This window comes from Myotis yumanensis, unplaced genomic scaffold (genome assembly GCF_028538775.1).
Source record: "Myotis yumanensis isolate MYYU_CA2020_CCGP unplaced genomic scaffold, mMyoYum1.0.hap1 SCAF_3, whole genome shotgun sequence".
In the NCBI taxonomy this organism is placed as follows: Eukaryota; Metazoa; Chordata; class Mammalia; order Chiroptera; family Vespertilionidae; genus Myotis; species Myotis yumanensis.
In genome coordinates this window covers 90,551,036-90,577,414 of record NW_027223754.1, presented here as the reverse complement: position 1 = coordinate 90,577,414, position 26,379 = coordinate 90,551,036, and the positions used below count along the sequence as shown (strand labels likewise).

Sequence of the window (26,379 nt, the reverse complement as noted above, 5' to 3'; positions counted from 1 at the left end):
GTTGTCTCTACCACACCGGGGCTGTTTCAACCTGACCGGGGTTGTCCCTACCATACCGGGGCCGTTTCAACCTGACTGGGGTCGTCCCTACCTCACGGGGGCCGTTTCAACCTCACCGGGGTCGTCCCTACCACACCGGGGCCGTTTCGACCTGACCAGGGTCGTCCCTACCTCACGGGGGCCGTTTCAACCTGACCGGGGTTGTCCCTACCACACTGGGGCCGTTTTGACCTGACCGGGGTTGTCCCTACAGACCGGGGTCGTCCCTACCTCACGGGGGCTGTTTCAACCTCACCGGGGTCGTTCCTACCTCACGGGGGCCGTTTCAACCTCACCGGGGTTGTCCCTACCACACCGGGGCTGTTTCAACCTGACCGGGGTTGTCCCTACCATACCGGGGCCGTTTCGACCTGACTGGGGTCGTCCCTACCTCACGGGGGCCGTTTCAACCTCACCGGGGTCGTCCCTACCACACCGGGGCCGTTTCAACCTGACCAGGGTCGTCCCTACCTCACGGGGGCCGTTTCAACCTGACCGGGGTTGTCCCTACCACACTGGGGCCGTTTTGACCTGACCGGGGTTGTCCCTACAGACCGGGGTCGTCCCTACCTCACGGGGGCTGTTTCAACCTCACCGGGGTCGTTCCTACCTCACGGGGGCCGTTTCAACCTCACCGGGGTTGTCCCTACCACACCGGGGCTGTTTCAACCTGACCGGGGTTGTCCCTACCATACCGGGGCCGTTTCGACCTGACTGGGGTCGTCCCTACCTCACGGGGGCCGTTTCAACCTCACCGGGGTCGTCCCTACCACACCGGGGCCGTTTCGACCTGACCAGGGTCGTCCCTACCTCACGGGGGCCGTTTCAACCTCACCGGGGTCGTCCCTACCTCACGGGGGCCGTTCCAACCTGACCGGGGTTGTCCCTACCACACCGGGGCTGTTTCGACCTGACCGGGGTCTTCCCTGCCTCACGGGGGCCGTTTCAACCTCACCGGGGTCGTCCCTACCACACCGGGGCCGTTTCGACCTGACCGGGGTCGTCCCTACCTCACGGGGGCCGTTTCAACCTGACCGGGGTTGTCCCTACCATACCGGGGCCGTTTCAACCTCACCGGGGTTGTCCCTACCACACCGGGGCTGTTTCAACCTGACCGGGGTTGTCCCTACCACACCGGGGCCGTTTCGACCTGACTAGGGTCGTCCCTACCTCACGGGGGCCGTTTCAACCTCACCGGGGTCGTCCCTACCACACCGGGGCCGTTTCGACCTGACCCGGGTCGTCCCTACCTCACGGGGGCCGTTTCAACCTCACCGGGGTCGTCCCTACCACACCGGGGCCGTTTCGACCTGACCGGGGTCGTCCCTACCTCACGGAGGCTGTTTCAACCTCACCGGGGTCGTCCCTACCACACCGGGGCCGTTTCGACCTGACCGGGGTCGTCCCTACCTCACGGGGGCCGTTTCAACCTCACCGGGGTCGTCCCTACCTCACGGGGGCCGTTCCAACCTCACCGGAGTTGTCCCTACCACACCGGGGCCGATTCAACCTGACCGGGGTTGTCCCTACCACACCGGGGCCGTTTCGACCTGACCGGGGTCGTCCCTACCACACCGGGACCGTTTCAACCTCACCGGGGCCATCCCGACCTCATCGGGGCCATCCCAGCCTTACCAGGGAAACAGGAAGTTTGGCCCTCTGTCCCCTGCTGGCGGCTCCCCACCAGACAAAATCTCCAGGCGTTCCTGGTGGTTGAACATCCAGCACTCCTGCCCTCCACCAAGTGCACAGACTGTCTGTCTGCTGTCCCCCAGCGCCCCACAAGAGACTGGGACCAGTGGGCATGTTTGTGCGCTTGCTGGTATAGCAGTTCCACAGTGCCGGCCGAGTCAGGCCCAGCCCTGGCTGGCCCCGGACCCGACTCTGCCCCCCGATTGCGTCCCTCCCAGATGCAAGGAGCTGAAATCTGCAGCCTGCTGGGATGGGCTCTGTACTTGGTGCCTCTGCACATCCTACTCAGTCTCAATGAGCTTCTTTCTATGCGAGGAGTTGAAATCTGCAGTTTGTTGGGTTGGGCTCTGTACTTGGTGTCACATCCTACTCAGTCTCAATGTTCTTTCTCTCCTTCCAGTTGTAGAGCTTCCACTGGGCCAACTTTCCCATGGTTCTATATGATAGGTGTTTGATATTTGGTAGTTTCGATGTTGTTGTGTGAGGTAGCACGCACAGTTCTCTTCCTTATGCCAACATCCTGGTTCTCCTGGGTCTGCTTCTTGAGTGTGTCTCCCATGGCTGCGAGCAGTTGAAGTCTGCAATTTGTTGGGATAGGCTGCAAAAGTGCAGGTGGGTCTTTTTGTGCACCTGGCACAGCTTGGATGGGGATGTAAATTGATTAGGGCTGAGACTCAGGGAGTCGCCATGGCGGAGCAAATTGCACTGGCTGAGTCTCCGCGGCCCCTTGAATCTCTGCCAGGGCTTTGTGTCCCCCAGTGCCGGCGAGCAGATGTGCAACAGAGTCTCCCTCGCTTTCTGATGGCTGCAAGGCCGTGCTGCCTCTCCCCGTAGGGTCTGGTGCCTCATGATCCCGCCTGAACCCGCTCAGTGGATTTGAAAGTTTGCAGAAGCAGAGGCGTTTCTACTTGTGAGTCTGGCCCAGCCCAGATGGGAATGTAAATTGCGTAGGGCGGGGTCACAGGGAGTCGCCGGGGCGGAGACTCAGCGGCCCCTTGCCTATCCAGGACACCAGGACTTTGCGTCCCCCAGTGCCGGCGAGCAGCCGAGCGCCAGAGCCTCCCTGGCTTTCTGACCGCTGGAAGGCTGTGCCGTCTCTCGCCTTGGGGCCTGGGGCCTCAGAGACCCGCCCGAACCAGCTCAGTGGATTTGAGAGTTTGTAAAAGCACAGTCATTCCCTCTTGTGCCTCTGGCAGAGCCCTGAGGATAGGGCGGGGTCACAGGGAGTCGCCAGCATGGAGGAAATAGTGATGGCGCCGTCTCCGCGCCCCTCGCCTCCCCGGGACACCAGGACTTCTTGTCCCTCAGTGCCGGCGAGCAGCCGCGTGTCAGAGCTTCCCTCGCTCTCCGACCACTGCAAGGCCGTGGCCGCCTCTCCCTGTGGGATCTGGGGCCTCAGAGACCCGCCCCGAGCAAGCCCAGAGGATTCGAGGGTTCGTAAAAAACCGAGAATCCATTTGCAGCCCGCGTGGCGTGTGACTGCGTACCTCTGGTTTTGGTGCCTCTGTAGCTCCCACTCAGTCTCACTGCGCTTCTTTCTTTTCCTCCAGTTGTAGATCTCCCACTGGGCCAACTTCCCCATGGTTCTGAGTGGCGGTTGTTTACTTCATAGTTGATAGTTTCGATGATGCTGTGAGAGAGCAGCACACACAGGTCCGCTCCCTACGCCGCCATCTTGGTTCTCCGTGACTACCCCTTATAGCCACTTAAATGTCAAAAAGGCATCATTTGTATTTGATTATTCATTCTGGATTGAATAGGAACTCCTTGAGGACAGTCTTCAAACCATGTGATTTGTTTCTTTGACTCAGTAGCACCCAGCACTGAGTAGGTATTTGTGAAGGAAATCAAAGAGAAAGAAAATAATGGGCCGTGACCAGCAGGGTCACAGAGTAGCTCAATGGAGGACTTTAATCCAGGGAATTATTTACCGAGATTTTAGATGAAAAACCAAACAGAATAGGAAGGAAAACCTAGATTAGCACTAGCAGAAGCCACCACCTCCAGGCAGGTGGGTCTGAGGGAAGAGGGCGTTATAAGAGCCCAAGGCCGAGGTTGCCTGGTGGCACCTGGTGCTACTGAAACTAAGAAGGGAAAGGCTATAGTCAGGCCCTGGCCAGTGTTGCTAAGTGGTTAGATTGTCAGCCTGCAAACTGAAGGGTCTCTGGTTTGATAAGCGGTCAAGGGCATGTACCTGAGTTGCAGGATCAATCCCCAGTTCTGGTCCAGGCACATGCAGGAGGCAACTAATCGATGTGTCTCTCTCACATCGATGTTTCTCTCTCTCTCCCCATCCCTTCCACTCTAAAAATCAATGGAAAAAATATCCTCAAGGTGAGGATTAACAACAAAAAAAGAAAGGCTAGAGCCAGGAGCTGGGGTCGTAATAAACAGATGGAAAACACTTTCATTTCCCCCCCCTTTCTGTACTATCATTTCCCACTTTGTACCTCCTGTGTGCCAAATTCAATCAGAAACTAGTTGACAAGAAAGCCAGGGTAAGTGCTTTGCCTTGATAATGAAGCAGAGGGCAGGAAGGGAAGGTCTGTGAGAGCACATAGGCAAGTGACAGGCTTTGAATTTCAGCCATTTTATTTTGCTACCAGACTGAAAGGGTCCATTTGCCTGCACACATCAAAGGCCAATAAGACATGAACAGAAGTTTGCAGCCAAGAAAGTAAGGATTTATTAAGGAGATGGTGCCATGCTCGGAGTCTCAGGTAGCTCATGCTCAATGACCTGGCTCCCTGATGGCTTCCAGGGGATGGATTATATAGGGAAAAGATCATTAGTCATAGTGACTAAAGGAATTAGTGTTGTGGTCTTTACTGATTGGTTGGTGCTAGGGTAATTCATCATTGCATTTGGTCCTAATGTCAGCTATGGAGTTGCTCTGTCCAACTTCGCAAGGATTTGTTCTGTGAGATCTTTCCGCTTTCCTGGGCCAGGAACTAAAACACAACTGAGGCCAAGATATTGTCTTTAGTTGGATTGAAAATTCTGTCTCTATAGTCAATAGACCCAGGACCTTGTTCCTAAGACTACTGGATGCTGACCAGAACCTCATTGTCCTGAGGGCTTAATGATTAAGCAAGGGAGAGGAAGGTGGTTGAGCCAGGGTGCTGGGTGAGGCCAGTTGAGTCAAGGGAAAAGTAGAAATAAAAGTCCAGATTAAAGAAAATAAGGTTTCTGCAGTTACAATTTGACAGCTAAGAATACACTTAGACCTAGTTTTTATCTAGAAGGCAGCTCTGCATCTGTTCACTGATTTACATGGTAACTATTTTTTTTTTAATGAATACATAGATGGACAGGTGGATAGATATATGAATATAGTGTGAGAAAAGTCATCTGTTAGGTGTAACATATTCCTCTCACTGTTGTAAATATGTAATGCCACTTATTGGGCACGGTTCTCTCGTACCAGCATGTGCTGAGGATCTTCTGGGTCTCGGGCACTGTGCTGGCTGCCATGAAGTACTCAGAGTCTAGCATCTGCCTGTGTGTGGTTCGTATGGGGTAGCAGATCACAGAGAGCCATCATCCAAGGCAGGTTTAGGATAATTGCAACAAGTAGGGTGTAGGAGGTAAAGGAGAAAATCCAGCATCTGGTTGTGGGGCTCTCAGAGACTTGATGGTAGAGGTAGTGGTGGAGGGGGGCTTAGATAGGATATCAGAATGGATAGCATCTCATCAGGCACACTGGGCAGAGGAGACACAAGCATAGGCCCATAGGCAGGAGTCCTCCAGGTATGTCTTGAAAGCATTCTGCTTAGATGAAGCTTGGGTATAAGGTTGTACAGGTCAGCACCCTGGTCCACACCACCATTATCTGTCTCCCAGATCTTGCAAGAGGCTCTGAACTGGTGCCTCTATTTCCTGACTTTCATCCTTGCAGTGTTTTCCCTGCCCAGCATCCACAGAGATCCTATTATTCTGCTGATGCTCCAAACCCTCCCTTCTCATATTGTAAGAGGAGGAGCCCTTATGGTGATCTAGAAGCCCCCTTCTTCACCCATTACCTTTGTTTTTTATTTTTTTTATTTTTTTAAAATCTTTATTGTTCAGATTACATTTGTTCCTCTTTTTTCCCCCCATAACTCCCCTCCTCCCAGTTCCCGCCCCACCCTCCCCCCCTCACTCCCCACCCACTGTCCTCATCCATAGGTGCACGATTTTTGTCCAGTCTCTTCTCACATCTCCCATCCCCCTTTCCCCCGCAAGAATAGTCTGTCCATTCCCTTTCTATGTCCCTGATTCATTATAATCACCGGTTCATTCTGTACATCAGATTATTTATTCACTTGATTCTTAGATTCACTTGTTAATAGATGCATGTTTGTTGTTAATAATTTGTATCTTTACTTTTTTTTTCTTCTTCCTCTTCTTAAAGGATACCTTTCAGCATTTCGTATAATACTGGTTTAGTGGTGATGAACTCCTTTAGCTTTTCCTTATCTGTGAAGCTCTTTATCTGACCTTCAATTCTGAATGATAGCTTTGCTGGATAAAGTAATCTTGGTTGTAGGTTCTTGCTATTCATCACTTTGAATATTTCTTGCCACTCCCTTTTGGCCTGCAAAGTTTCTGTTGAGAAATCAGCTGACAGTCGTATGGGTATTCCCTTGTAGGTAACTGAGTTTCTTTCTCTTGCTGCTTTTAAGATTCTCTCTTTGTCTTTTGCTCTTGGCATTTTAATGATGATGTGTCTTGGTGTGGTCCTCTTTGGATTCCTTTTGTTTGGGGTTCTCTGCGCTTCCTGGACCTGTAAGTCTATTTCTTTCACCAGGTGGGGGAAGTTTTCTGCCATTATTTCTTCAAATAGGTTTTCAATATCTTGCTCTCTCTCATCTTCTGGTACCCCTATAATTCTGATGTTGGTATGTTTGAAGCTGTCCCAGAGGCTCCTTACACTATCTTCGTATTTTTGGGTTCTTTTTTCATTTTGCTTTCCTGGTTGGGTGTTTCTCGCTTCTTCGCATTTCAAATCTTTGACTTGATTCTTGCCCTCCTCTGGTCTGCTGTTGGGAGTCTGTATAATATTCTTTATTTCAGTCAGTGTATGCTTACTTTCTAGATGGTCCTTTATCACACCATCGAGGGTCTCATTAGATTTCCTGTACATCTCATCAAGTTTATCGACAGACTCTAGAAGCCTCTTGAGAGACCTCAAAAGTGTGGTTCTGAACTCAATATCCTCCCTTGATAGTTTTGTCCTGTTTCTTTGTCTCCGCATTTTTTACACTTTTTTGGTACTCCCCCTAGTAGTCTTTGTGCGCAGTCTTGTTGTAGTTAAGCCCTGATTGTTGTAGTTAATACTAGAGGGATTTGACCACCAGGCTGACCGGCTGTGAGAATCAGCTGTGTGGAAAACTTCTGTCCTCTGGGGAGGTGCTAATCTAGCCTTTGCCTGAGGCGATCCAGCAAATGGCTCTGGGCAGGGCTTGGGTGGGGCGGGATCAACAGGGCGGGTGGAGGGAGCAGTTATGGCTGCTCTCAGTCCCGGTCCTAGAGGCTCTGCTTCTCAGAACCCCGGCTGCCACTGCAAACCTCGGAGAGAAGGCTGCCCTCAGATTCCAACTGTTGCCGGACAATCCCGCTTCTCCCGTCTAAGTCTGAGTCCCTAGAGACTCGCCCAGATCTGGAGCCCAGAGTCTGAGACTCCCTCCTGATTGAAAACGACAACCCGCCCTCAGCCACCAGCCCGCTTTGCGCGCTCACCTCGGTACCTTTATATTTTCCACACTGAGCCTCTTTTGAGCTTCGGTATGCTGTTCTCTTTCCTTCTAGTTAAAAAGTCTCTCCTCAGCCAGCTTTCCTGTGGTTCTGGGTGATGTCTGTTCCATCTTTTAGTTGTATTTTTGAAGTGGTTGTTTGTGGCAGCAGTCTCTGGTGTTTACCTATGCCGCCATCTTGGTTATCCCCATTACCTTTCTGACCCCTTTGGAGTCCTCATATTTGGCTTATTCTTGCTGTCCTCTCTGTCTGGAATTCTCTTCCCTCAAAGTCCACATGGTTCACTTCAGTTCATATTTGGTTTTGTAGACTTTCCCCAAGCATTATGTAACTTATATTTAGAAATATGTAGGTTTGTATTAGACATAGTTTTGTAATATCTTTTTTCTCTGCAATTTATCATAACCATCCTTGTAAGCTCCATTCTTATGTCTGCAACACCACGTTTATGGCTGCATAGTGTTCCATCATATGGCTGTACCGTAACTAGGTCAGAGTCCTCTTAGACTGTTCCCATCTATTTTGTGTGCAGGTGATTGTAAATAATACTGATGGGCATCTTTGAGGCTAAATCTTTGTATACATACTTTATTAAATATCTGAAAGCATAAATGCTGGGTCACAATGTATAAATATTATTTAATTCTATCACAAATATTTATTGTACCTCTACTAAGTACTAAGTAGTTAGAGGAACTGTTCTTAATAATACATATTGCCAAGTAATCAGAAAGCCTATTCAATTGATATGCTCACCCGTGAAGTTCACATAGATTAATAAAAGTTCCAGTAGCATAAGCTTGTTTGGGTTTTTGTTAACTTATTTTAACTTTCTTTAGCAAGCTCCAGAAGCCCAGAATTTAGTTGAGTCATACCTCAATGTTGAAGAATATCAATGTGTAAATTGTAGGCTAGTAAGGGTATGACGTGCTCTATAATAGCTGAATATTATGTAGATTGTTGACCACAATATTTGGATAGAAAGGGAGGTGAATCCAGAGAACAGCTGATGGACAGGGAAAATAGGGAGAGATTGGACAGGAGGGTCGATGGGTATGGGAGGTGGAGTGTTAAGAGGTAGCCATAGAATAGTATTTGTGAGTTTGAGACTCCAGGGGTTCTCATTGTTCATTTTGAACAATGATAAAGTCTAGGAGAGTAAACTGTGCTGGTGGGTGAGGTGATGTCTTTGCAGCAATACGGTAGGGATCCTGGAAGGCCAGAGTACTGAGGGTCTTCCATGAAGGTGCTGAAAGTGTCGATCAACTGGACTCTTAAAGTGAATAGAAATAATTTGAGCATATTTCAGAAAATGAGCAAAACATTCTAAGCTGTGAGATTTATTCAGAAAGGAAACTTAAAATTCATGGCCTGTTGTCAATATAGGTTAATGCCAACTTTTATCTTCTGCAGCAGTGGATTTTCAAATGGGATTTCATCATTAAATGATGTAATTATCTTTTCTACATCCTCAGCTATTTTGTGTCATCAAAATCCTGTGACTTGCTGGATGAAAACGTTCTGTATTGACAAAATCAGTTACATCGGTATATACATTTGTGGAAGAAAGAACAATAGCTCCCCCAAATTTTTGTAATTTAGTGGGGGGAAGGATGGTCTTTTCAGTATATGGGACCAGATCAATAGGATATCCTAGTGGAAAGAAATTAACCTTGACTATCACCTCATACATATATAAATGTTAATTTGAAGTATATCATAGGCCTGATTGATTGATAAGTTGGGCTTCATTAAATTAAGGACTTCTTTTATCAAAAGAGACTCCATTAGATGAGAGTGAAAACAAACCATAGACTGAGACCAGATATATGTAGTTCAATCCACTGACAAAGGATTCCTGTTCAGAATATATAGGACTTCTGCAAACAATAAGAAAAAGACAGACAACTCAGTAAAGGTGTTTTGGATCATTTTGATTCTCATGGGGAGGGAGCAAACCTCCGCTAACTAGAATGTAATAACAGTTAAAGGAACAGAGCCTATAGTAAAGCTAGCTTCACTATTACAACCTGAGGGGTTTGGGTCAAATTATTTAATTTCGTGTAACTCATTTCTTCATCTATAAAATGGGAATAATAGTAATATTTATCACATAGCTATTTTAAGATTAAAGGAGGTCACACATGTGTTTAGCAGAGTGCCTGGTGAGTTCTTATTGTTATCCTCATCTAATTAAAGCATTCATCTAGCCAGACCATTTCATTCTTCAAGTATCGGCATATTTCATGTGTCTGTAATTGTTTGCCTCTTTCTGATTGTGGGAAGAGAGAAACAGTGATGAAAAGGCCAACCAACTGATGTAAACTCTCCAAGCTTTCATCTGAATATTGTCAGGCTTGACCTCCTGCTGTGAAGAAAACCTCAATTATTTGTTCTAATTTGAATGATTTCTGACATTTTATTCCAGCAGACTATCCTGGTAGCCATGTTGGAGAGCACAGTGTGGCGAATTCCACAGCACAAACTACAACTGGCATGCCTGTTTCTGTACAGGTAGTGGCTCGCCATGGTGGGGGCCCCCCTAAAATCCACAGCTCTGGCCTCTCAGCAAAGTCTCCACAAGCCTCCACAACAGTGACACCAAAGAAGTGCTTTTTACAGATCACAGGCATGACCTGTGCATCCTGTGTGTCTAACATAGAGAGAAACCTGCAGAAAAAAGCCGGTAAGAGACCTATACCCACCCGTGTTACACTGGGAATGCTGCATCTGGACTGTCCAACACTGCATTCAGCAAAATGGGGCACCATGCTGTCCCTTCAGTCTCCACTATCTGCATTTATCAGTGGCCCTGATAATCTGGTAGCAAGTTCATTATGTGATAGTATAGATGTTTGTCTAATGTTCATGGGCATGTTCTTTAAGAGGTATTTAGTGTGTTTGAGATAAATGTGTCTGAGTAAGTTAACTATGGGAATTCCAGTTTAGAGGTCATGGCACAATCTATTGTTAGCCTCCTCAATTGGCTTGTCCTTCTAATATCCTTATCTTTCTCCTCCAATTCCATCAAGTGAATAAAAGCCTGTATTTTGTGAAGTTCCAATTTCAAATATTTCATTTTTTTTGTCCCTGTAAACTATAGAGTGCTGTGGATTTGCCAAAGTACATTTTCCAAACTACATTTTCAATATTCTCTTAAACCTGAAAGTGCAACAAAAATCCTGTCCCAATTTTTTGTTTGGAAAATATTTTAACCATGACCCTCCCATGCCACCAGAGGTAGAAAACTTTTCCCTTTCCTCACTCAGTGGTTTCATGTGTCTCTCTGATGTGTCTCCCTGGCCCTTAGAGTCAACCCTAAATTAGGATGACACTTTGTCTAGCCTCGTTTAGCTCCCTGGAGCTTTAGAATGACCTTGTTCACATTGAGGTATTAAAAGGACTTCCTTTAGGGTCGTCCACAGAAAGGCTGCCCATAAAATTAACCTGGATCTCAAAGTGCCTATGTTTCTGTTCCTGACTTGAATCCCTTATTTTTATCCTTTATGGCGTTCTTTTTTGTTGTTAATCCTCACCCAAGGATATTTTTTTCCATTGCTTTTCAGAGAGAGTGGAAGGGAGCAAGAGTGGGAGGGAGGAAGGAAGAGAAACATTGACGTGAGAGAGACACATCTATCGGTTGGTGAGAGAGACACAATGATCAGTTGCCTCCCACATACACCCTAACAGGGGGTGGGGAGCAAACCTGCAACCCAGGTACCTACTCTTGACTAGGAATCAAACCCATGATCCTTTGGTGCTCGGGCCGATGCTCTAACCACTTGGCACACTGGTCAGGGCCCTTTATGGCATTCTTAAAGCACATCATTGCTTTCATCTATATCAGTGGTTCTCAACCTTCCTAACGCTGTGACCCTTTAATACAGTTCCTTATGTTGTGGTGACCCCCAATTTCATTGTTACAAATTGAACATAATTAAAGCATAGTGATTAATCACAAAACAATATGTAATTGTATATGTGTTTTCCGATGGTCTTAGGTGACCCCTGTGAAAGAGTCGTTCGACCCCCAAAGGGGTCGCGACCCACAGGTTGAGAACCGCTTATCTATATCAATAAACCCTTTTTCCCCTTAAACTAGTGGTTCTCAACCTTGGCTGCACATTAGAATCACCTGGGAATCTTTTAAAAATCCTGATTTCTGGGCCTCATCCTCCAGAAATTCTGTTTCTTTGTTACTAATGTTGTGGCCCCACCCCATAACAAAGAAACAGAATTTCCGGAGGATGAGGCCCAGAAATCAGGATTTCAAAAAGATTCCCAGGTGATTCTAATGTGCAGCCAAGGTTGAGAACCACTGCCTTAAACAAACACAATAGTGTTATTAGCAAGATGGTCCATGGGATTTCTTTTTCACTTCTTGAAATTATCAGAAACTGGAAAACCAGTTTTGAAAATTATTTTTCTTTATATGAAAGTGACTGAAGAAAAAGTTTATCTTTACTGCAACAGTAGTTGCTGGCTGCAGACTAGATCCCTTGCTTTGAGATGCTTGCACCCATCAGTGTATTTTAGAGCCTGACTCGGAGTGGCCCCCCGGGCCAGCAGCACAAGCATCACCTTGGGAGCTGGCTGACCTGCAGAACCTCAGACACTACCCCAGACCCACTGAACCAGAATCTGTAGTTTAATAAGGTCTTCAAAGTGATTCATATGCCCATAAAGTGTGAGAAATATTGTTCTAGAACAGTGGTTCACACACTTAGCTATACATTAGAATCACTTGGGGAGCTTTGAAAATGATGCCTCACGCTCAACTGCAGATTCTGATTTAATTGGTCTGGGTTAAGAGCCAAGCATGATGGTAGTTAAAAGCTCCCCAAGCGGTCCTACTGTGCAGGCCAAGTTTGAGAATCACTGTTCCAGAGACTTCGGGGGCAGATGGGTTTTTTGTTATTGTTTTTCTAGGTTATGTTGGACACCCAGAGACCTTTCCTAGAGTGTTACAGCTGTAGCTTGATGGTTTCAGGTATTCTCTCCGTGCTGGTTGCCTTGATGGCTGGAAAGGCAGAAGTTAAGTACAATCCAGAAGTCATCCAGCCACTCGAGATAGCTCAGCTCATCCAGGACTTGGGCTTTGGGGCAGCAGTAATGGAAGACTACACGGGCTCTGATGGTGACATTGAGCTGATCGTAAGTACAGTGACTGAGCTGGAGCTGGGGCTAGCGGGTGGCAGGCCTCTGACAACCTGCAGATGTGATCAGTCAGCTTTCCCCATCTTGCATATATCCTGTTTGCTGTTGTTTTGTTTGTATTATTTTGTATTGTAGCCAACAGGACCTCTTCATTTTGTGAAGGAATGTTCGTTATGTCAGAAAGTCACAGGAGTGAATCCCATTGGGCACATTCAGGCTATAAGGAGAAGGAGGAGGAGATGGTGGGAGTGTTGGAGGAAGATGAATTTAATTAAAATGGCGACTGTCCCAAGTTGGTGGTTGGAGGGAGTTGAATAGGAACACTCCATACAGCCTGCATAGAGGAAGCTAGAATGTCAGCGGTGTCTTGAGGCTGGAGGAGGTGAATCGGCACTGTAGCCAGTGCCATTACAGATGAAGGGGGCTTGTAAGTGGGCACAGGGCATCCAGAAGGTAACTGGTGACAAGATTGTCCTGAAGTGCTCAGTCTGAGTGAAGGCCAAGTATAGTTGCTGTTCCCAGTGTGGTCACGGTGGCAGGTGTAGGGTGGTGGTGGTAGGGAGTGGGGTATTTTCTGTCCATTGTTGCCTGCTGCATGTGTCAACAAATGGTTGAAAACAACAGGTATGTCTACTATTTTGAAAATGCTATGTTTACAAGCACTTACGTCAAACCTCGTTTTGTGTAAATAAAGCAGACATAGAAAAAATGCACAAGGAATTGAGTAATGCTGTTTTACTTAGGTAAAAGAATCTTTTACTTACTTCCTGTGTTTAGTCACTGCCTAAAGGTAAGTAAATGTTTAAAGAAAAAGTACTAAGGACACGAATGGCACTTTGACCTGCTGATAAGTGGTGTTCTTTGTTGAGTGAAGTCTTTGCTCTGGATGGGCCTCCTTGTGTGTTGAGTGGCAAAGAGTGATACTCACTGGATTATGGCTCAAGTCAGCCCCTGTGATCTGAGCAGGGTGCCTGCTCAGACCACTATGGTGTGGAAAAATCTGAATCAAGAATATGGTTGGGAAAGGTGAAACTTTTTTGAGAAATGTTTTTATCATCACCTGTTCAGACATTTTATGTGTGTATTTAATGGTATTCTGGGAAATGCTGTCCACTGATACTTGGAGGAGTGAATTATCTGGTTTGCCTTCTACATACTGCAGGGATGGAATATCTCACTCCTGTTTCTCAAGCCAAGATACACAGCATGGCGTGGCAGAGTGGCATAGCTTTCACTGGGCTTGAATTCAGGCTCTGTCGCTGCAGGGATGTGTCCTCACCTGGTCTGTGAGATCACCTCACGGTGCTTGCTGCAGCAGTGCAGAGCCAGGCTCCGCTCTGCCACTCATTGGTGTGTGACTTTGGACAAGTTCCTAAACCTCCTAGTGCTGGGGTTACTGAAATCTGCCTTGCAGGGTTGATATGAGCAGGATAGTGCCTAGGGCAGTGCCTGGCAAGTTGCAAGTGTGCAATAAGTGCTACCTATTATTACTATAAAAGTAAAATGAGATCTTAGAAGCAACATTGAAATATTTGTAGACTTTATAGAATTCTATTTGCACAGCCACCTGCCAGCCAGTAAGCTTCTTGTCTGTGTGATGGTCCTTCCTTTCCTCATTTTCCTTCCATCTCATTACAGATGAGCTTGCTTCTCCTTTTCCCCTAATTCCACATGGGACTCTACCATCTCTTCTAATACTTGATTCTAGAATTACTGATCCAGATTTCAAAGTGTAGCTCTAGTCTCATTCCAGTACTCATTACCCCTCCATGACTTCCCATCCCTCCATGACTTCCCATCAAGTGCTGGCCTAGCAACCCTTTTTATTTTTATTTTAATTTAATTTAATTTTTTGTTAATCCTCACCTGATGATATTTTTCCCACTGATTTTTTAATTAGAATGGGAGGGAGGGGGAGAGACAAAGAGAGAGAAACATTGATGTGAGAGACACACATCGATTGGTTGCCTCCACACGCGCCCCAACAGGGGCCGGGGATTGAGCCTGTAACCAAGGTACATGCCCTTGACCAGAATTGAACCTGTGACCCTTCAGTCCGCGGGCTGATACTCTAACCACTGAGCCCCCAGCTAGGGCTTAGCAACCCTTTTTAGTTGGGTGCTCAAGATCTTCATGTGGTCCCAGCCAACATGGCAGGCTTCCTCTTCATTGCATATCCTGTGCCCTGCCAATGTTGACTATTGGTTGCCAGAACACCACATGCTGCCCTGCCTTTTGTTTTTTCCCATGCTTCTCTCTCTGTGGTTATTCTTACTTTTACTTGGAAATACCCTATCCATACTGAGGGACTGCCTCAAATCCTATTAACTCGATCACTCACTTTCTAAGTCATTTTCTCCTGTTGATAATGAGCTATTGACATTCTTACCCACTGCTGCAGACCAGATGCCAGCAACACTTGGGACCATAGAGAGTATTTCAAGAGCTCAGAGGGTTTTGTAGAGTTGCACATCCTTATCAGTTTGAGGCAGAGAAGGTGCATGTGCTATTATTCTGATGTTGCTGGTGAGATGACTGAGACAGAGTGTAGTTGGCTAATGAAAGCCCGTAGTTGTCAGAGCTGGAAGTCACACCTCCGTCATTTGCCATCTGCTTAGTAGAGTGGCTATGTCTCCTGTACCAGAATTGGGGAAGAACCACTGTTTCTATACTTGATGCCCGCAGGTGAAGGATTGGGGTGAAGATGTTGCTCACAGGGTTTGAAGGTGGGAGTGCAGAGTCTTGGGGAGGTGCTGTTGGGAGGAGGGGAGGCTCAGAAGCTCGTGGCTGCCTGTGTGCCTCTTTATTCTGGGTCAGCAGGATTTTTGTCATCTTGTGCTGCAGATCACTGGGATGACATGCGCTTCCTGTGTTCACAACATAGAGTCCAAACTCAGGAGGACGAATGGCATCACCCATGCCTCCGTGGCCCTAGCAACCAGCAAAGCCCATGTGAAGTTTGACCCTGAAATTATTGGTCCGAGGGATATTGTCAGAATTATTGAGGTAAGTCAGTCATTTAAAAAGTTATTCCCATCTTTTAAAAAACTAATTTATACCTATTGTAAGAGAAAGAGAGAGAGAGAGAGAGAGAGAGAGAGAGAGAGAGAGAGAGAGAGAGAGAAAATACAGCTAAGGGGAAAAGGTCACTTAAAATCTTTCAACTTTTCCAATGGAAATAAGATGAATCATTGCAAAATAAACTGAATATCAGATATTCTAAGAGGAAAATCAGTGAATGGATAAGAATGTTGGGGAAAAAAGATGTTATTGTTTTAACTTCAGATATTCCCTGAGGAACATCAATATTGCCAAGATACCTGGTACATAGGGTTAAATCGCCTAAGTATATTTTTTAGGTATGATTTATGTATGTACCAAGTATCTATAGACTAAAGAAATGTTGATATTTGAAAGAATTATATGCATTTGCCACTATGCTAGGCCTGCTTTATAATGGAAGAGTTTGGTAATTTTTCCTTTGGAAAATAAATTAGAATAGTTTTCACACACTCCCTACCTCTCTGTTCCACCCAGTTTGTCCACAGACATACCATTTCCTTTTTAAGGTCTATATTATACTGAACCTTAAGAGGAAGAGCATTAGTGGTGATCTGAATGGGTTAAGACAGTCAAAACCAAACAAGATTAACTTGTAACAACTAATGGTAAAAATAAATGAAGTTTAGGAAACTACTGCTTAGGAACTTGCTTATGAAATGAAACATCTTGTAGCAGGTTTAATTTTGTCTGTACTTTTCTCTTCACTGTGTGTGTGCTGCATGCATATGTTTTAAGAGAGATGTCTGTTGAATGGCTTGGCAGAGCTTTTTGACATGGAAATAATACTGTCACTCTGCACTGCTGGACAGTGCCTCACACTCAGAGACAGACAACACAGCTTCTTTATCAGATGAGGAAAGATCCCAAGAGGGGCTAAGTACTTTGTTCACTGATGCCCAGCTAAAGATTGTAGGACTGTCTTTCAAACCCAGCTCTTACCAGCCTTTCTATTTCTACCGCACTACAGGTCTGTGATATGGCGTTGATTAGGCTAAGAAGTCAGACTGCTATACTAAGTAGTAGGGAGAGTCAAGGTGGTACTTTGAACATGGCTCAGTATCCTCCTGTATAATGCCCTTGCTGGCCTCCACGCTGTTCTCTAAGCTTGGCAACGGCCCCTTCTTTGTCCTTACTTGAGGCCAAGGTCTGGCCTCCATTCTTGTGAGTCTGGGGCATCTTTTCCTAGTATAATTCGGGTGGTATTAGTTGTATAAGGATTTGTCTTCAGACTATCTTAGATGCTCTTTCTCCCACCATAGCTTTAATTTTTGTGTGAAATCCCAGTGCCAGAGTTGTGGAGCCCTTCTTCATTTTGTGTTAGCTGACAGGACATTCCCTGACAGCTTTTTCTGTGTGTATTCCTAAAGGATATTAGAGACATTTAGTGATCAGATCAAATAAGGCGGAGAGGGCAAAGAAGAGAGGCAGCGAAGGAAATGTTTGGGTTAATCCCTGAAGATAGCATCAGAATGAGGTACGGTCTCTGGTCTCAATGGAAGTGACAGCTTGCAGATATTGAAGTAGCCACTGTCTGCTCAGAGTGAAGAGGCCTGGGTTGGGAGCCTGGAGAAGTGAGCACTGGATCTGGGTATTCTGATAATGCCGTGCCTTTGGGCAGAGTATTTAACCTCCTTGACCCTCAGTTTCCTCATGCAGAGAATGAAAGCAGCTGACCACTCTATATTTGGGATTCCTTAACTCAAAAATTCTGAGTTTACAACTCAGCACTGATCAGCTTGGGGCACACTGATATTATCTCCAGAGCTGCTGCCTTTGTTGACAGAAGGAACAGGAATTGCCATCTGAAGCCATCTCCTTGGGATGCAATAGCCTCTAAGCATAGATGGCGTGGGTCCTCTGACAGGATTCATAAAGTGATTTGGGTAAAGTTGTGGGAGGAAAAAACAGTACATTTCTCTGAGGCAATTTTCGATTAGCTTTCTAATATCAAAAGATGTAAAATGCTTTCTACCAATGTATGTTTTAACCAAGTGCCTTTCTCTTTGTTTTCCCCACCCTTCTCTTTTAATAATAAGGAAATCGGCTTTCATGCTTCCATGGCCCAGAGAAACCCCAGCCCTCATCACTTGGACCACAAGATGGAAATAAAGCAGTAGGTAGAACAGAAAAGATCAACTGAAGCTCTTGCTTCCCTCTCCCTGGGTGTGACCTGCCTTATTCTGTGCTTCTCAGTGTCCCTGCTTCCCTGATTTCCCACAGTGTTATCCACTTGGATTGGTTGCCTTTACCCTTGTTATGTTAACCCTCTAGTGCTGTCCACTAGACCTTTCTGCTGTGATAGAAACGTTCTATATCTTCTCTGCCCAGTATGGTAGCCACTAGCTAAGCTACTGAGTACTCAAAATGCAACTAATGTGACTGGGGAACCGAAGTTTAAATTTCATTTAATTTAGCTAATTTTAATTTTAATAGCCACCTATGACTGGTGGCTAACAGATGGGACAGCACTTTTTTTGTTTTCTAAATATTTTTTATTGATTTCAGAGAGGAAGGGAAATGGAGGAGAGAGACAGAAATATCATGATGAGAGAATCATTAATCAGCTGCCTCTTGCACGCCTCCTACCTGGAATGGAGCCCACAACCTAGGCATGTGCCCTGGCCAGGAATCGAACTGTGATGACCTCCTGGTTTCTAGGTCGATGCTCAGTCACTCAGCCACATCAGCTGGGCAGGGACAGCACTTAAGTTGGAAGGAAGGGAGCAGGGATTTTTTATTTTATAGTATTTTGATAACTTATTTGAATGGGTTCTAGAACTAGGATCCAAGGACAAGAATCATAGCCAGTTGGAAAGGAAATGGCCTGGGAAGCAGGAGACCTGAATTCATTCATTGTTTCAGATGTTCACATATTCATTCAATAAACAAGGCCACTGTCATATGCAGGACACTGTGCTAGGTGTAGGGGATGAATAGAATGTTCCTACCTTTGAGGTGCCCATTCCTTGGCTGGGAAAGAGTGGATGAGTGATGATTCAAGTGAGTTCTGAGAAGTCTGGAAGCCAAGAAGCAGAGAACACATGATCTGGGCCTCAAAGAATGAGTGGCAGTTCCCCGGGCTGAGGGAGTGGGTGTGGAAATGAGGGTGATCTGGGGGCACAGTGGCAGGGGAACTTCATGGATTCTCAGGTGGTTTCCTGTGGTTGGTTGGCCTGCAGCAGAGGGCTGGCAGCGAGGGGCTAATTCTTGGGCTCTTGGGCGGCCTCCTGAGGAGATGAGACTTGAATCTCATAGGCACTGGTTTTCAGTTAAGGTGCATCAGTTCCCACAACTGTTTGGTTAGAATTTCATGGATGCTGAAGCTAATGTGAAACCACAGCTGTCACTGATGACCAACCCCCATTCAAATTTCGGTGTTCAACAAGACAGCTTCACTGTTCTCCCCGACTATTTTAAGTATAGTTTTAAAAGTAAATGTCTAAGTAAGTTAATACTAATAAAAGGTTACTTTTATCTATTTTTTTCTTGGGAGTTTGCATGAGATTACATTTTAAATAAAGAGCTGTATGCAGCCATAGACAAAGATGTTAAGTCTCTTGGGCTGGATTCTCAGCTTCTGGGCCTCGGTTGCCTCACTTGTAGGTTGGAGCTAACATGTAAGCCATGGGCAGGCATGGGCTGATACTAAACATCTCAAGAATGTCCTTGCAGTGAAGTTTAGACCTTTAGGTGCTCCCTCAGATAGCCTGTGTCAGGGAGAGAGCTTTTCTTTCATTTTAGCCTTTTCATTTTGCCCCACACATGTGACAAAGTCAAGTCTTAAGCTGAGTTCTCAGGAGAGGTCCAGCCATAATCCAAGTGACAGGTGGTACCTGATCTGTTGGTATTGCTCGTTGTTTTCCAGGTGGAAGAAATCTTTCCTGTGCAGCCTGGTGTTTGGCATCCCTGTTATGGGTTTAATGATCTATATGTTAATACCCAGCAATGAACCCCATGAGTCTATGGCCCTGGACCACAACATCATTCCAGGATTGTCGATTCTAAATCTCGTCTTCTTTATCTTGTGTACCTTTGTCCAGGTGCGTACCAGAAAAAAGGTCAGACCTCTGCCTTTCATGTTTGTGCGTGACCAGCACTTGATTGCAGCTTTCCTGAACTACCCTGGACCACTGCTGCTTTTTTCCATCTTATGTCCAGCAGCGGGTGTCCTCTACCACAGAGGACTTATAAGAATCTTGTTTCTCTGTCAGTTTCACTGTTGATTGCAGATGATTGACGTCTGACTGGCATAGCAACCACCTTGTTGCAAGGATTGGTGAACCAGTTGTCTTCAGTTTGCTTTTCTTTTAGCTTAATTTACCTTTGTTGTTAGAAGCAGCAGTTAGATCACTGTGTAGCTCAAGCTTCTCTCTAACATCTTATCTTGAGAGGTAGAAATGTGGTTCTCAGGAAGTTGTAATTTAAAAGAGATGGGCCTCAGGGAACTTCTAGGGGGTAATATTAAGGAACTGGCCGTATTTCTATATGGCCTCCATATATTTTGGATTAGAAATTAAAACTCCTGACTTAATATCAAAATGTTTAGGACTATCAAGGGGCAAGTCTTTGTAGGCTGAATTTGTGTATTTTTTCCTGTATTTTCTTTTTAATTCCAAATGTAATATACGTTTATTGTAAATAATTCAAGCCACATTGAAGTATAAAAAGAAAAGAAGATGATATATTTTAATTCCTGGCACCCTGCCTGCAGCCCAGTGCCATTCCCCAAGGTCACATTATTATTATTACTAGAGGCCTAGTGCATGAAATTCGTGCACTGGGGGAGTTGTCCCTCAGCCCAGCCTGTACCCTCTCCAATCTGGGAATCCTCGGGGGATCGGGCCTAAACCGGCAATAGGATATCCTTCTCACAATCCAGGACTGCTGGCTCCCAACTGCTCACCTGCATGCCTGCCTGATTGCCCCTAACCACTTCTGCCTGCCAGCCTGATCACCCCCTAACCGCTCCCCTGCCAGCCTGATCGATGCCTAACTGCTCCCCTGTCGGCCCAGTCGCCCCCACTGCCCTCCCCTGCCGGCCCGGTTGCCCCCACTGCCCTCCCCTGCTAGCCCGATCATCCCCAACTGCCCTCCCCTGCCAGCCTGGTCACCCCACTGCCCTCCCCTGCAGGCCTGGTCACCCCCACTGCCCTCCCCTGCTGGCCTGGTCACCCCCCACTGCCCTCCCCTGCCGGTCTGGTCACCCCCAACTGCCTTCCCCTGCAGGCCTGGTCCCCCCCAACTGCCCTCCCCTGCAGGCCTAGTCCCCCCCAACTGCCTTCCCCTACAGGCCTGATAGCCCCCAACTACCCTCCCCTGCAGGCCTGGTCCCCCACAACTACTCTCCCCTGCCGGCCATCTTTGACCACATAGGGGTGGCCATCTTGTATAAGGGTGTGATGGTCAATTTGCATATTACCTCTTTATTATATAGGATTACTAGTTGGTTGTGTATTTTTTATCCATATAGATAGTATTTAAGTATGTATCTGTGTGTGTATACATGTTCACATAAGGCAAACCCATCATAATAAATGTAGTGATTTATAACTGCCTTCTCCACTTAATCGTGTACATCTTTCACTCTAGTGGTTTATACACTGAGTGGCCAGATTATTATGATCCGTCAGATTATTATGACCACCCCATCAGTACAAGGAAGTGAATTAGTTATGCAAATAATAATAATAATAATAATAAAACCTTGAGAGTATTTGCTTAGAAAGTTTTTAATATTCAGTATTTTTGGAAGTGTCAATGAAGTACTGATGGGGTGGTCATAATAATCTGGCCACTCAGTGTAGATCTAACACACTCTCCCTAGGGACTGCATAGTATTGGCCACAGCATAAATGAAGTGTGATTTATTGTACCATTGTCACCATGGACATTTAAGTTGTGTACTCTGAGTTTTGAAGGTCTCCCATGCCCTTGATTATCCATTCCTATGGCCATTAGACCTCTGAATTAGGAAATATATTTCAAAAACATTGATTATAGAGGAAAAAATAACATCAAAATTGTGGGTGAGCCCAGAGTATTTGCCAGCCCAAGGGCCCTCTGGGCCTCCATTTGCTCCTTGAACACTGTGCCCTGCTTGTTTCAGCTATCCCTTCATCTGTCTTTCAGTTCCTCGGTGGGTGGTACTTCTACGTTCAGGCCTACAAATCTCTGAGACACAGAGCTGCCAACATGGATGTGCTCATCGTGCTGGCCACCAGCATTGCCTATGCCTACTCTCTGGTCATCCTGGTGGTGGCCATTGCGGAGAAGGCTGAGAGGAGCCCCGTGACATTCTTTGACACTCCCCCCATGCTCTTTGTGTTCATTGCCCTGGGGCGGTGGCTGGAACACGTGGCAAAGGTAAGTGCAGCTTTATGTTACAAGAACGCTTCCTTCAGTAATACAAATCTTAATACATCTGAACACCATGTTTAGAATTACTAACTATACACAATTAGAGCAAGACTTAAAAGAAATGTGAAACCTACATATACTAGTAATTAGGTGCTTTGATCACTAATCTCCAAATTGGTTGCTACTTCTGAGATCCCAGCTAATCTGGTTAATTATTAAAACCTTTGTTCGGTGCATTGTGTCATGGAAAGAACCCTGGATTTCAGGTCAGAGGTCATGCCATCTCTTAGTACATAACTGAGTATACTACTTATTAGTCTAGAAATCCACATTTCCACTAATGCAGGTTATTAAAAATGGGCCATGCCATTTTAAATAACCTGCATTGTACTCAGTATTTTAATGTATCTTATAAATGAATGGGGCCCTGGCCCTGAAAGAAATGGGCTTGAACCTAAAAGAAAACTATCAGTGGGTAGATTGGTATTATTTTTTCAGTCTGAAATGTAATTAATTGAACTGTGGCCTTTGTGCATTCAGTGTGGCGATAACATGGCTGTGTTGATGCTCAGTGGATCCCATCGACCAGGAGAGCCCTTTGGTGTGCTGTGTTAGGGGGGCAGACTTTTCCTGCAGGGGTCAGTTTATGATACTTCTTGTTTTACATTCTGGTTATTTCTTAGAGCAAAACCTCAGAAGCTCTTGCCAAACTCATGTCTCTCCAAGCCACAGAAGCCACCGTGGTGACCCTTGGCGAGGACAACTCAATCATCAGGTGTGTTATCTTCATCCAGAGTGCTTGGTCAATTTATGTCAATCTGTGTCATACACATCAAACACCCATCGTGTATGTGACACTAGACCTCATGAAAGCAGGCATAGACATGCACAATAAGATCCCTCCTTCAATCCAGTCATGTACACCAGGCATTAAAGTACCAAAAGATAAGCACACGTTCACAGTGCTGTATGCTGCTAAATGATAAATTAGAGGTACAGACGATTTGTAGCCCTGGAATTTAGAAGAGGAAGGCTTGTGGTGGTCAAGAAAAGCTTCCCAAGGAACATGGAGTGTGAGCTGGGCCTTCCTTGCAAGATTCAGAGGATTCAGACAAGCTGAGAGATAAGGGTTTCAGCTTGCCAAAGAATAAAAAAGGAAGTAGTATTTTTCTTTTTCACAAGGTTGGCAGATATTAAAAATGATTATTTTCATTATTGCTGGAACTTATATAGCATTTGCTGTTTGCCAGACTCTATTCTAACCTCTTTTATTTAATCTAACAAAAATATAATAATAATAAAACTTTGAGTAAGGGACTAATAGTACCATTATTTTAAAGATGAGGAAACTGCCCTAACCGGTTTGGCTCAGTGGATAGAGTGTCGGCCTGTGGACCGAAGGGTCCCAGGTTCAATTCTGGTCAAGGGCATGTACCTTGGTTGCGGGCACATCCCCAGTAGGGGGTGTGCAGGAGGCAGTTGATCGATGTTTCTAACTCTCTATCCCTCTCCCTTCCTCTCTGTAAAAAAACCAATAAAATATATTTTTTTAAAAAGATGAGGAGACTGAAATTCAGAGAAGCTAAGCAACTGGCCCATGGTCACACAGGTAGTAAGGAGTTGAATTGGGATATAACCCAGGCTGTTGGTTTCAGAGTCCATATTCTTTACCCTTACATATACTGACTCTTAAAGCATATTTAATAATAGGGACATTTTTACAAATTTGCTTCTGTATTTCTCTGGTCAGCCTCATTTTCAAATTCTAGATAGTGGTTATTTATATGCTTTCTTCACATTTCTGAAATCTCCCCAGCTCTACCACTTTCCCTTTTAACCTGTGATCTCACTTGTGACTATTGTCATCCACAAGTTTCCTGCCGCTCAAATTACAAAGCTGTCTTCCCCTGCTGCACACTCCTGCCTGCCCCATGGAACATGGGTCTCTCTCCTTGGGCCTCTGTTCAGGAGCTTCCTCTGTTGATTTCTTGTTGATCTTTAGTGTCTCCATCTTTGCAAATTGTTACCATCCAGTATGACATATACTCCAAACTCTGTTGTTTACACCAACCTGTGCCCTTCTCCCACTGTGTACTTGTCCATTCATCACACTCTTTCCAGTGCCGGTTCACTGGCTGTGTCCTCTAATAGACAAACTTCTGAGGTCACTGACACTGGTCCTTGTTCTCCAGTGGGGCTCTCAGTGAGCCTGTGTTGAGTACATGAACCATTCAGTGAGACCTGAAGAACTAAGCTAATGAGGCACAGGCTGACTGCAGCACTGTATTGTCTGGCTGCTGGTTTTTAAATACTAATCAGAATTATGGTGGTGATAGCTGAGATTTGAGAACTTATTATGTACAGATACACTACTCAGCACTTTGCATAAATTATCTGATTTAACCCTGATATGCCCTATGAGGCAGGTGCTCTCATGATTTCCCTTTTATTAGGAAGAATCTTAGGTACGTGTCCACATCAGGTGAGTGGCAGGGCTGGGACTAGAGCCCTGCAGACACAGAGCCACCCTTCAGACAGGAGGACCCCGTTGGCACTTGTAGGCTTGTTGGCACCTGTAGGCTTCCACGTGCACTTGGTTACTTCTATGCTAGTAATCTTCTTGGCTGCTTTATTTTTTCCTTTTTCTTCTTTTTAAATTTATCTTTATTGGTGAAAGTATTACAGATGTCCCCTTACCCACCCACCCTCACTCCCATCCCTCCCCAGGCCTTCCCCAAATTATTGCTTTTCTTCTAAATTAATGACAAGAGTTTCTGAGAAGTGAAAATGTTCAGGTCAGGAATAAAGCCAAGAGCAACTTCATTTACTGTTTACTGTTGAAAATGCGTCTGAAAGCGTGGACTACCATGGCAATGGACAGCTCCATTGACTTCAATACAGGAACATGCATCTTTGCCAGAAGGCAAAAGCTAGTTGAAATACCAAAGTACAGTGAGGCTAAATACCTGCCATAACTCTTTCCAAAGATGGTGATTAATTTTTGTTGGTGGACACATCATAGGCCTGACTACTACCATCATAATGTAGTGGTACCATTTTTTAAGCTAGGAGCTCGAAGACCATTCTGGCTTTGCCTCACATGGGCTGTGTGCTTGGAGCACATCAATTAATGCCTGTTTTGTACAGTTCCTCTCTGTCAAATGAGGAAGGAGGGTCCTGACAGGGTGTTCTGGGCTACTTGGAGGAGATGGGCCCATGGTCACCCCTTGCTCTCCTGCCTTTCTGAGGAGCTTTGGTACCAGGCCTCCCCACCCCCAAGTCAGACTCCGCCTCCTACAGGGCCCTCCTGCATCTGGGCCTCTGCTGGTATGGACAGGTCCGCGGTGCCTTCTGAAGGCCACTGGAGTTTCCTGCCTCAGCTGGCTCCGTTCAGTGAGACCTTCTGCCAGGGCCACCTCTCCTTTCTCTCCATCCCAAGTCTTGGGTGATGGGAACGTCTGCATAGCTGATTGATCTGGCAGTCATTTCTTCATTCTCCTCATTCCTTAAATATCGATGAATCTTGGCTTTCAGTGTTGGCCCCATTGTCTGTTGTCTTGGTGTGTTACAGACTGTCTCTGGGATACCTCCTATCCCCTGTGTCTTCATTCTCAAAACCGCCTCAGGTGCCAGTGTTCCCCTGCCTGTTGGAATCCATCTCTTGGGTGGGCATAAAGACCCAGTCCACCTGTCTGCGTCCTTCCCATCAGCTTCCCTCTGTGCTTCCTCCCAGATGCTTCCCTCTTCCCCTTGTGCCTGTTTGTCTCTGTGAATAGCACCATCCCACACCAGCTCCCAGGCAGAGGCCTAGGTGTCCTATGTGACTCCTTTTCCTCTCATCCACACTTACAGGCTCTGTCCTCTCACTTCTAGCTCCACAGCCCCTGGTGGCCTCACACACTGCCCTTCCCACTGCAACCACACTTGCTCAGGCCACTGCCATCTCTCGTCTGAAGCATTGTAACACTCTTGGTCTCCTTCAAAATATTTCCCACAAATCAGATGGCGTTATTGTGTAGCTATTTTGCTATTGTACATCCTCAGCACACATGTGAGACTCAGCATCTGCCCTGTGTGCCTCTTGGGCTCAGCCTCTTGTGCTGTCATTCCTCCGAATCGTCCACCTACTGGCAGTTCCTAGGAAGAGGCTCTCTCCTGTCTCCAGGCCTCTGTATACTGCACATGTCATCTCTGCCTCTGAACACCTTTCTTCCTTCCCCTTCACCTGGCTCCTGTCCTTCAGGTCTTGGTTTAGATTCGTGTCCTCCAGAAGCCTTTCCTGTCCCAAGGCCTGGCTTGTGGTCACTCCTCAGTGCTCTCCAAGCACTTGGTGCC

The 26,379-nt window shown here is 46.1% G+C and overlaps 1 protein-coding gene across 1 annotated transcript in view; it reads left to right on the top strand.

The window, feature by feature from the left end:
* Nucleotides 1–26,379, top strand: part of ATP7B (ATPase copper transporting beta) — a 90,889-nt gene that overhangs the window by 43,592 nt on the left and 20,918 nt on the right. The window contains exons 4-10 of the mRNA XM_070409111.1: nt 9,896–10,153; nt 12,458–12,621; nt 15,469–15,630; nt 17,724–17,800; nt 19,553–19,727; nt 21,817–22,050; nt 22,728–22,819. Coding sequence (XP_070265212.1) covers nt 9,896–10,153; nt 12,458–12,621; nt 15,469–15,630; nt 17,724–17,800; nt 19,553–19,727; nt 21,817–22,050; nt 22,728–22,819 — 1,162 coding nt within the window. The remainder of the gene's footprint in view (nt 1–9,895; nt 10,154–12,457; nt 12,622–15,468; nt 15,631–17,723; nt 17,801–19,552; nt 19,728–21,816; nt 22,051–22,727; nt 22,820–26,379) is intronic.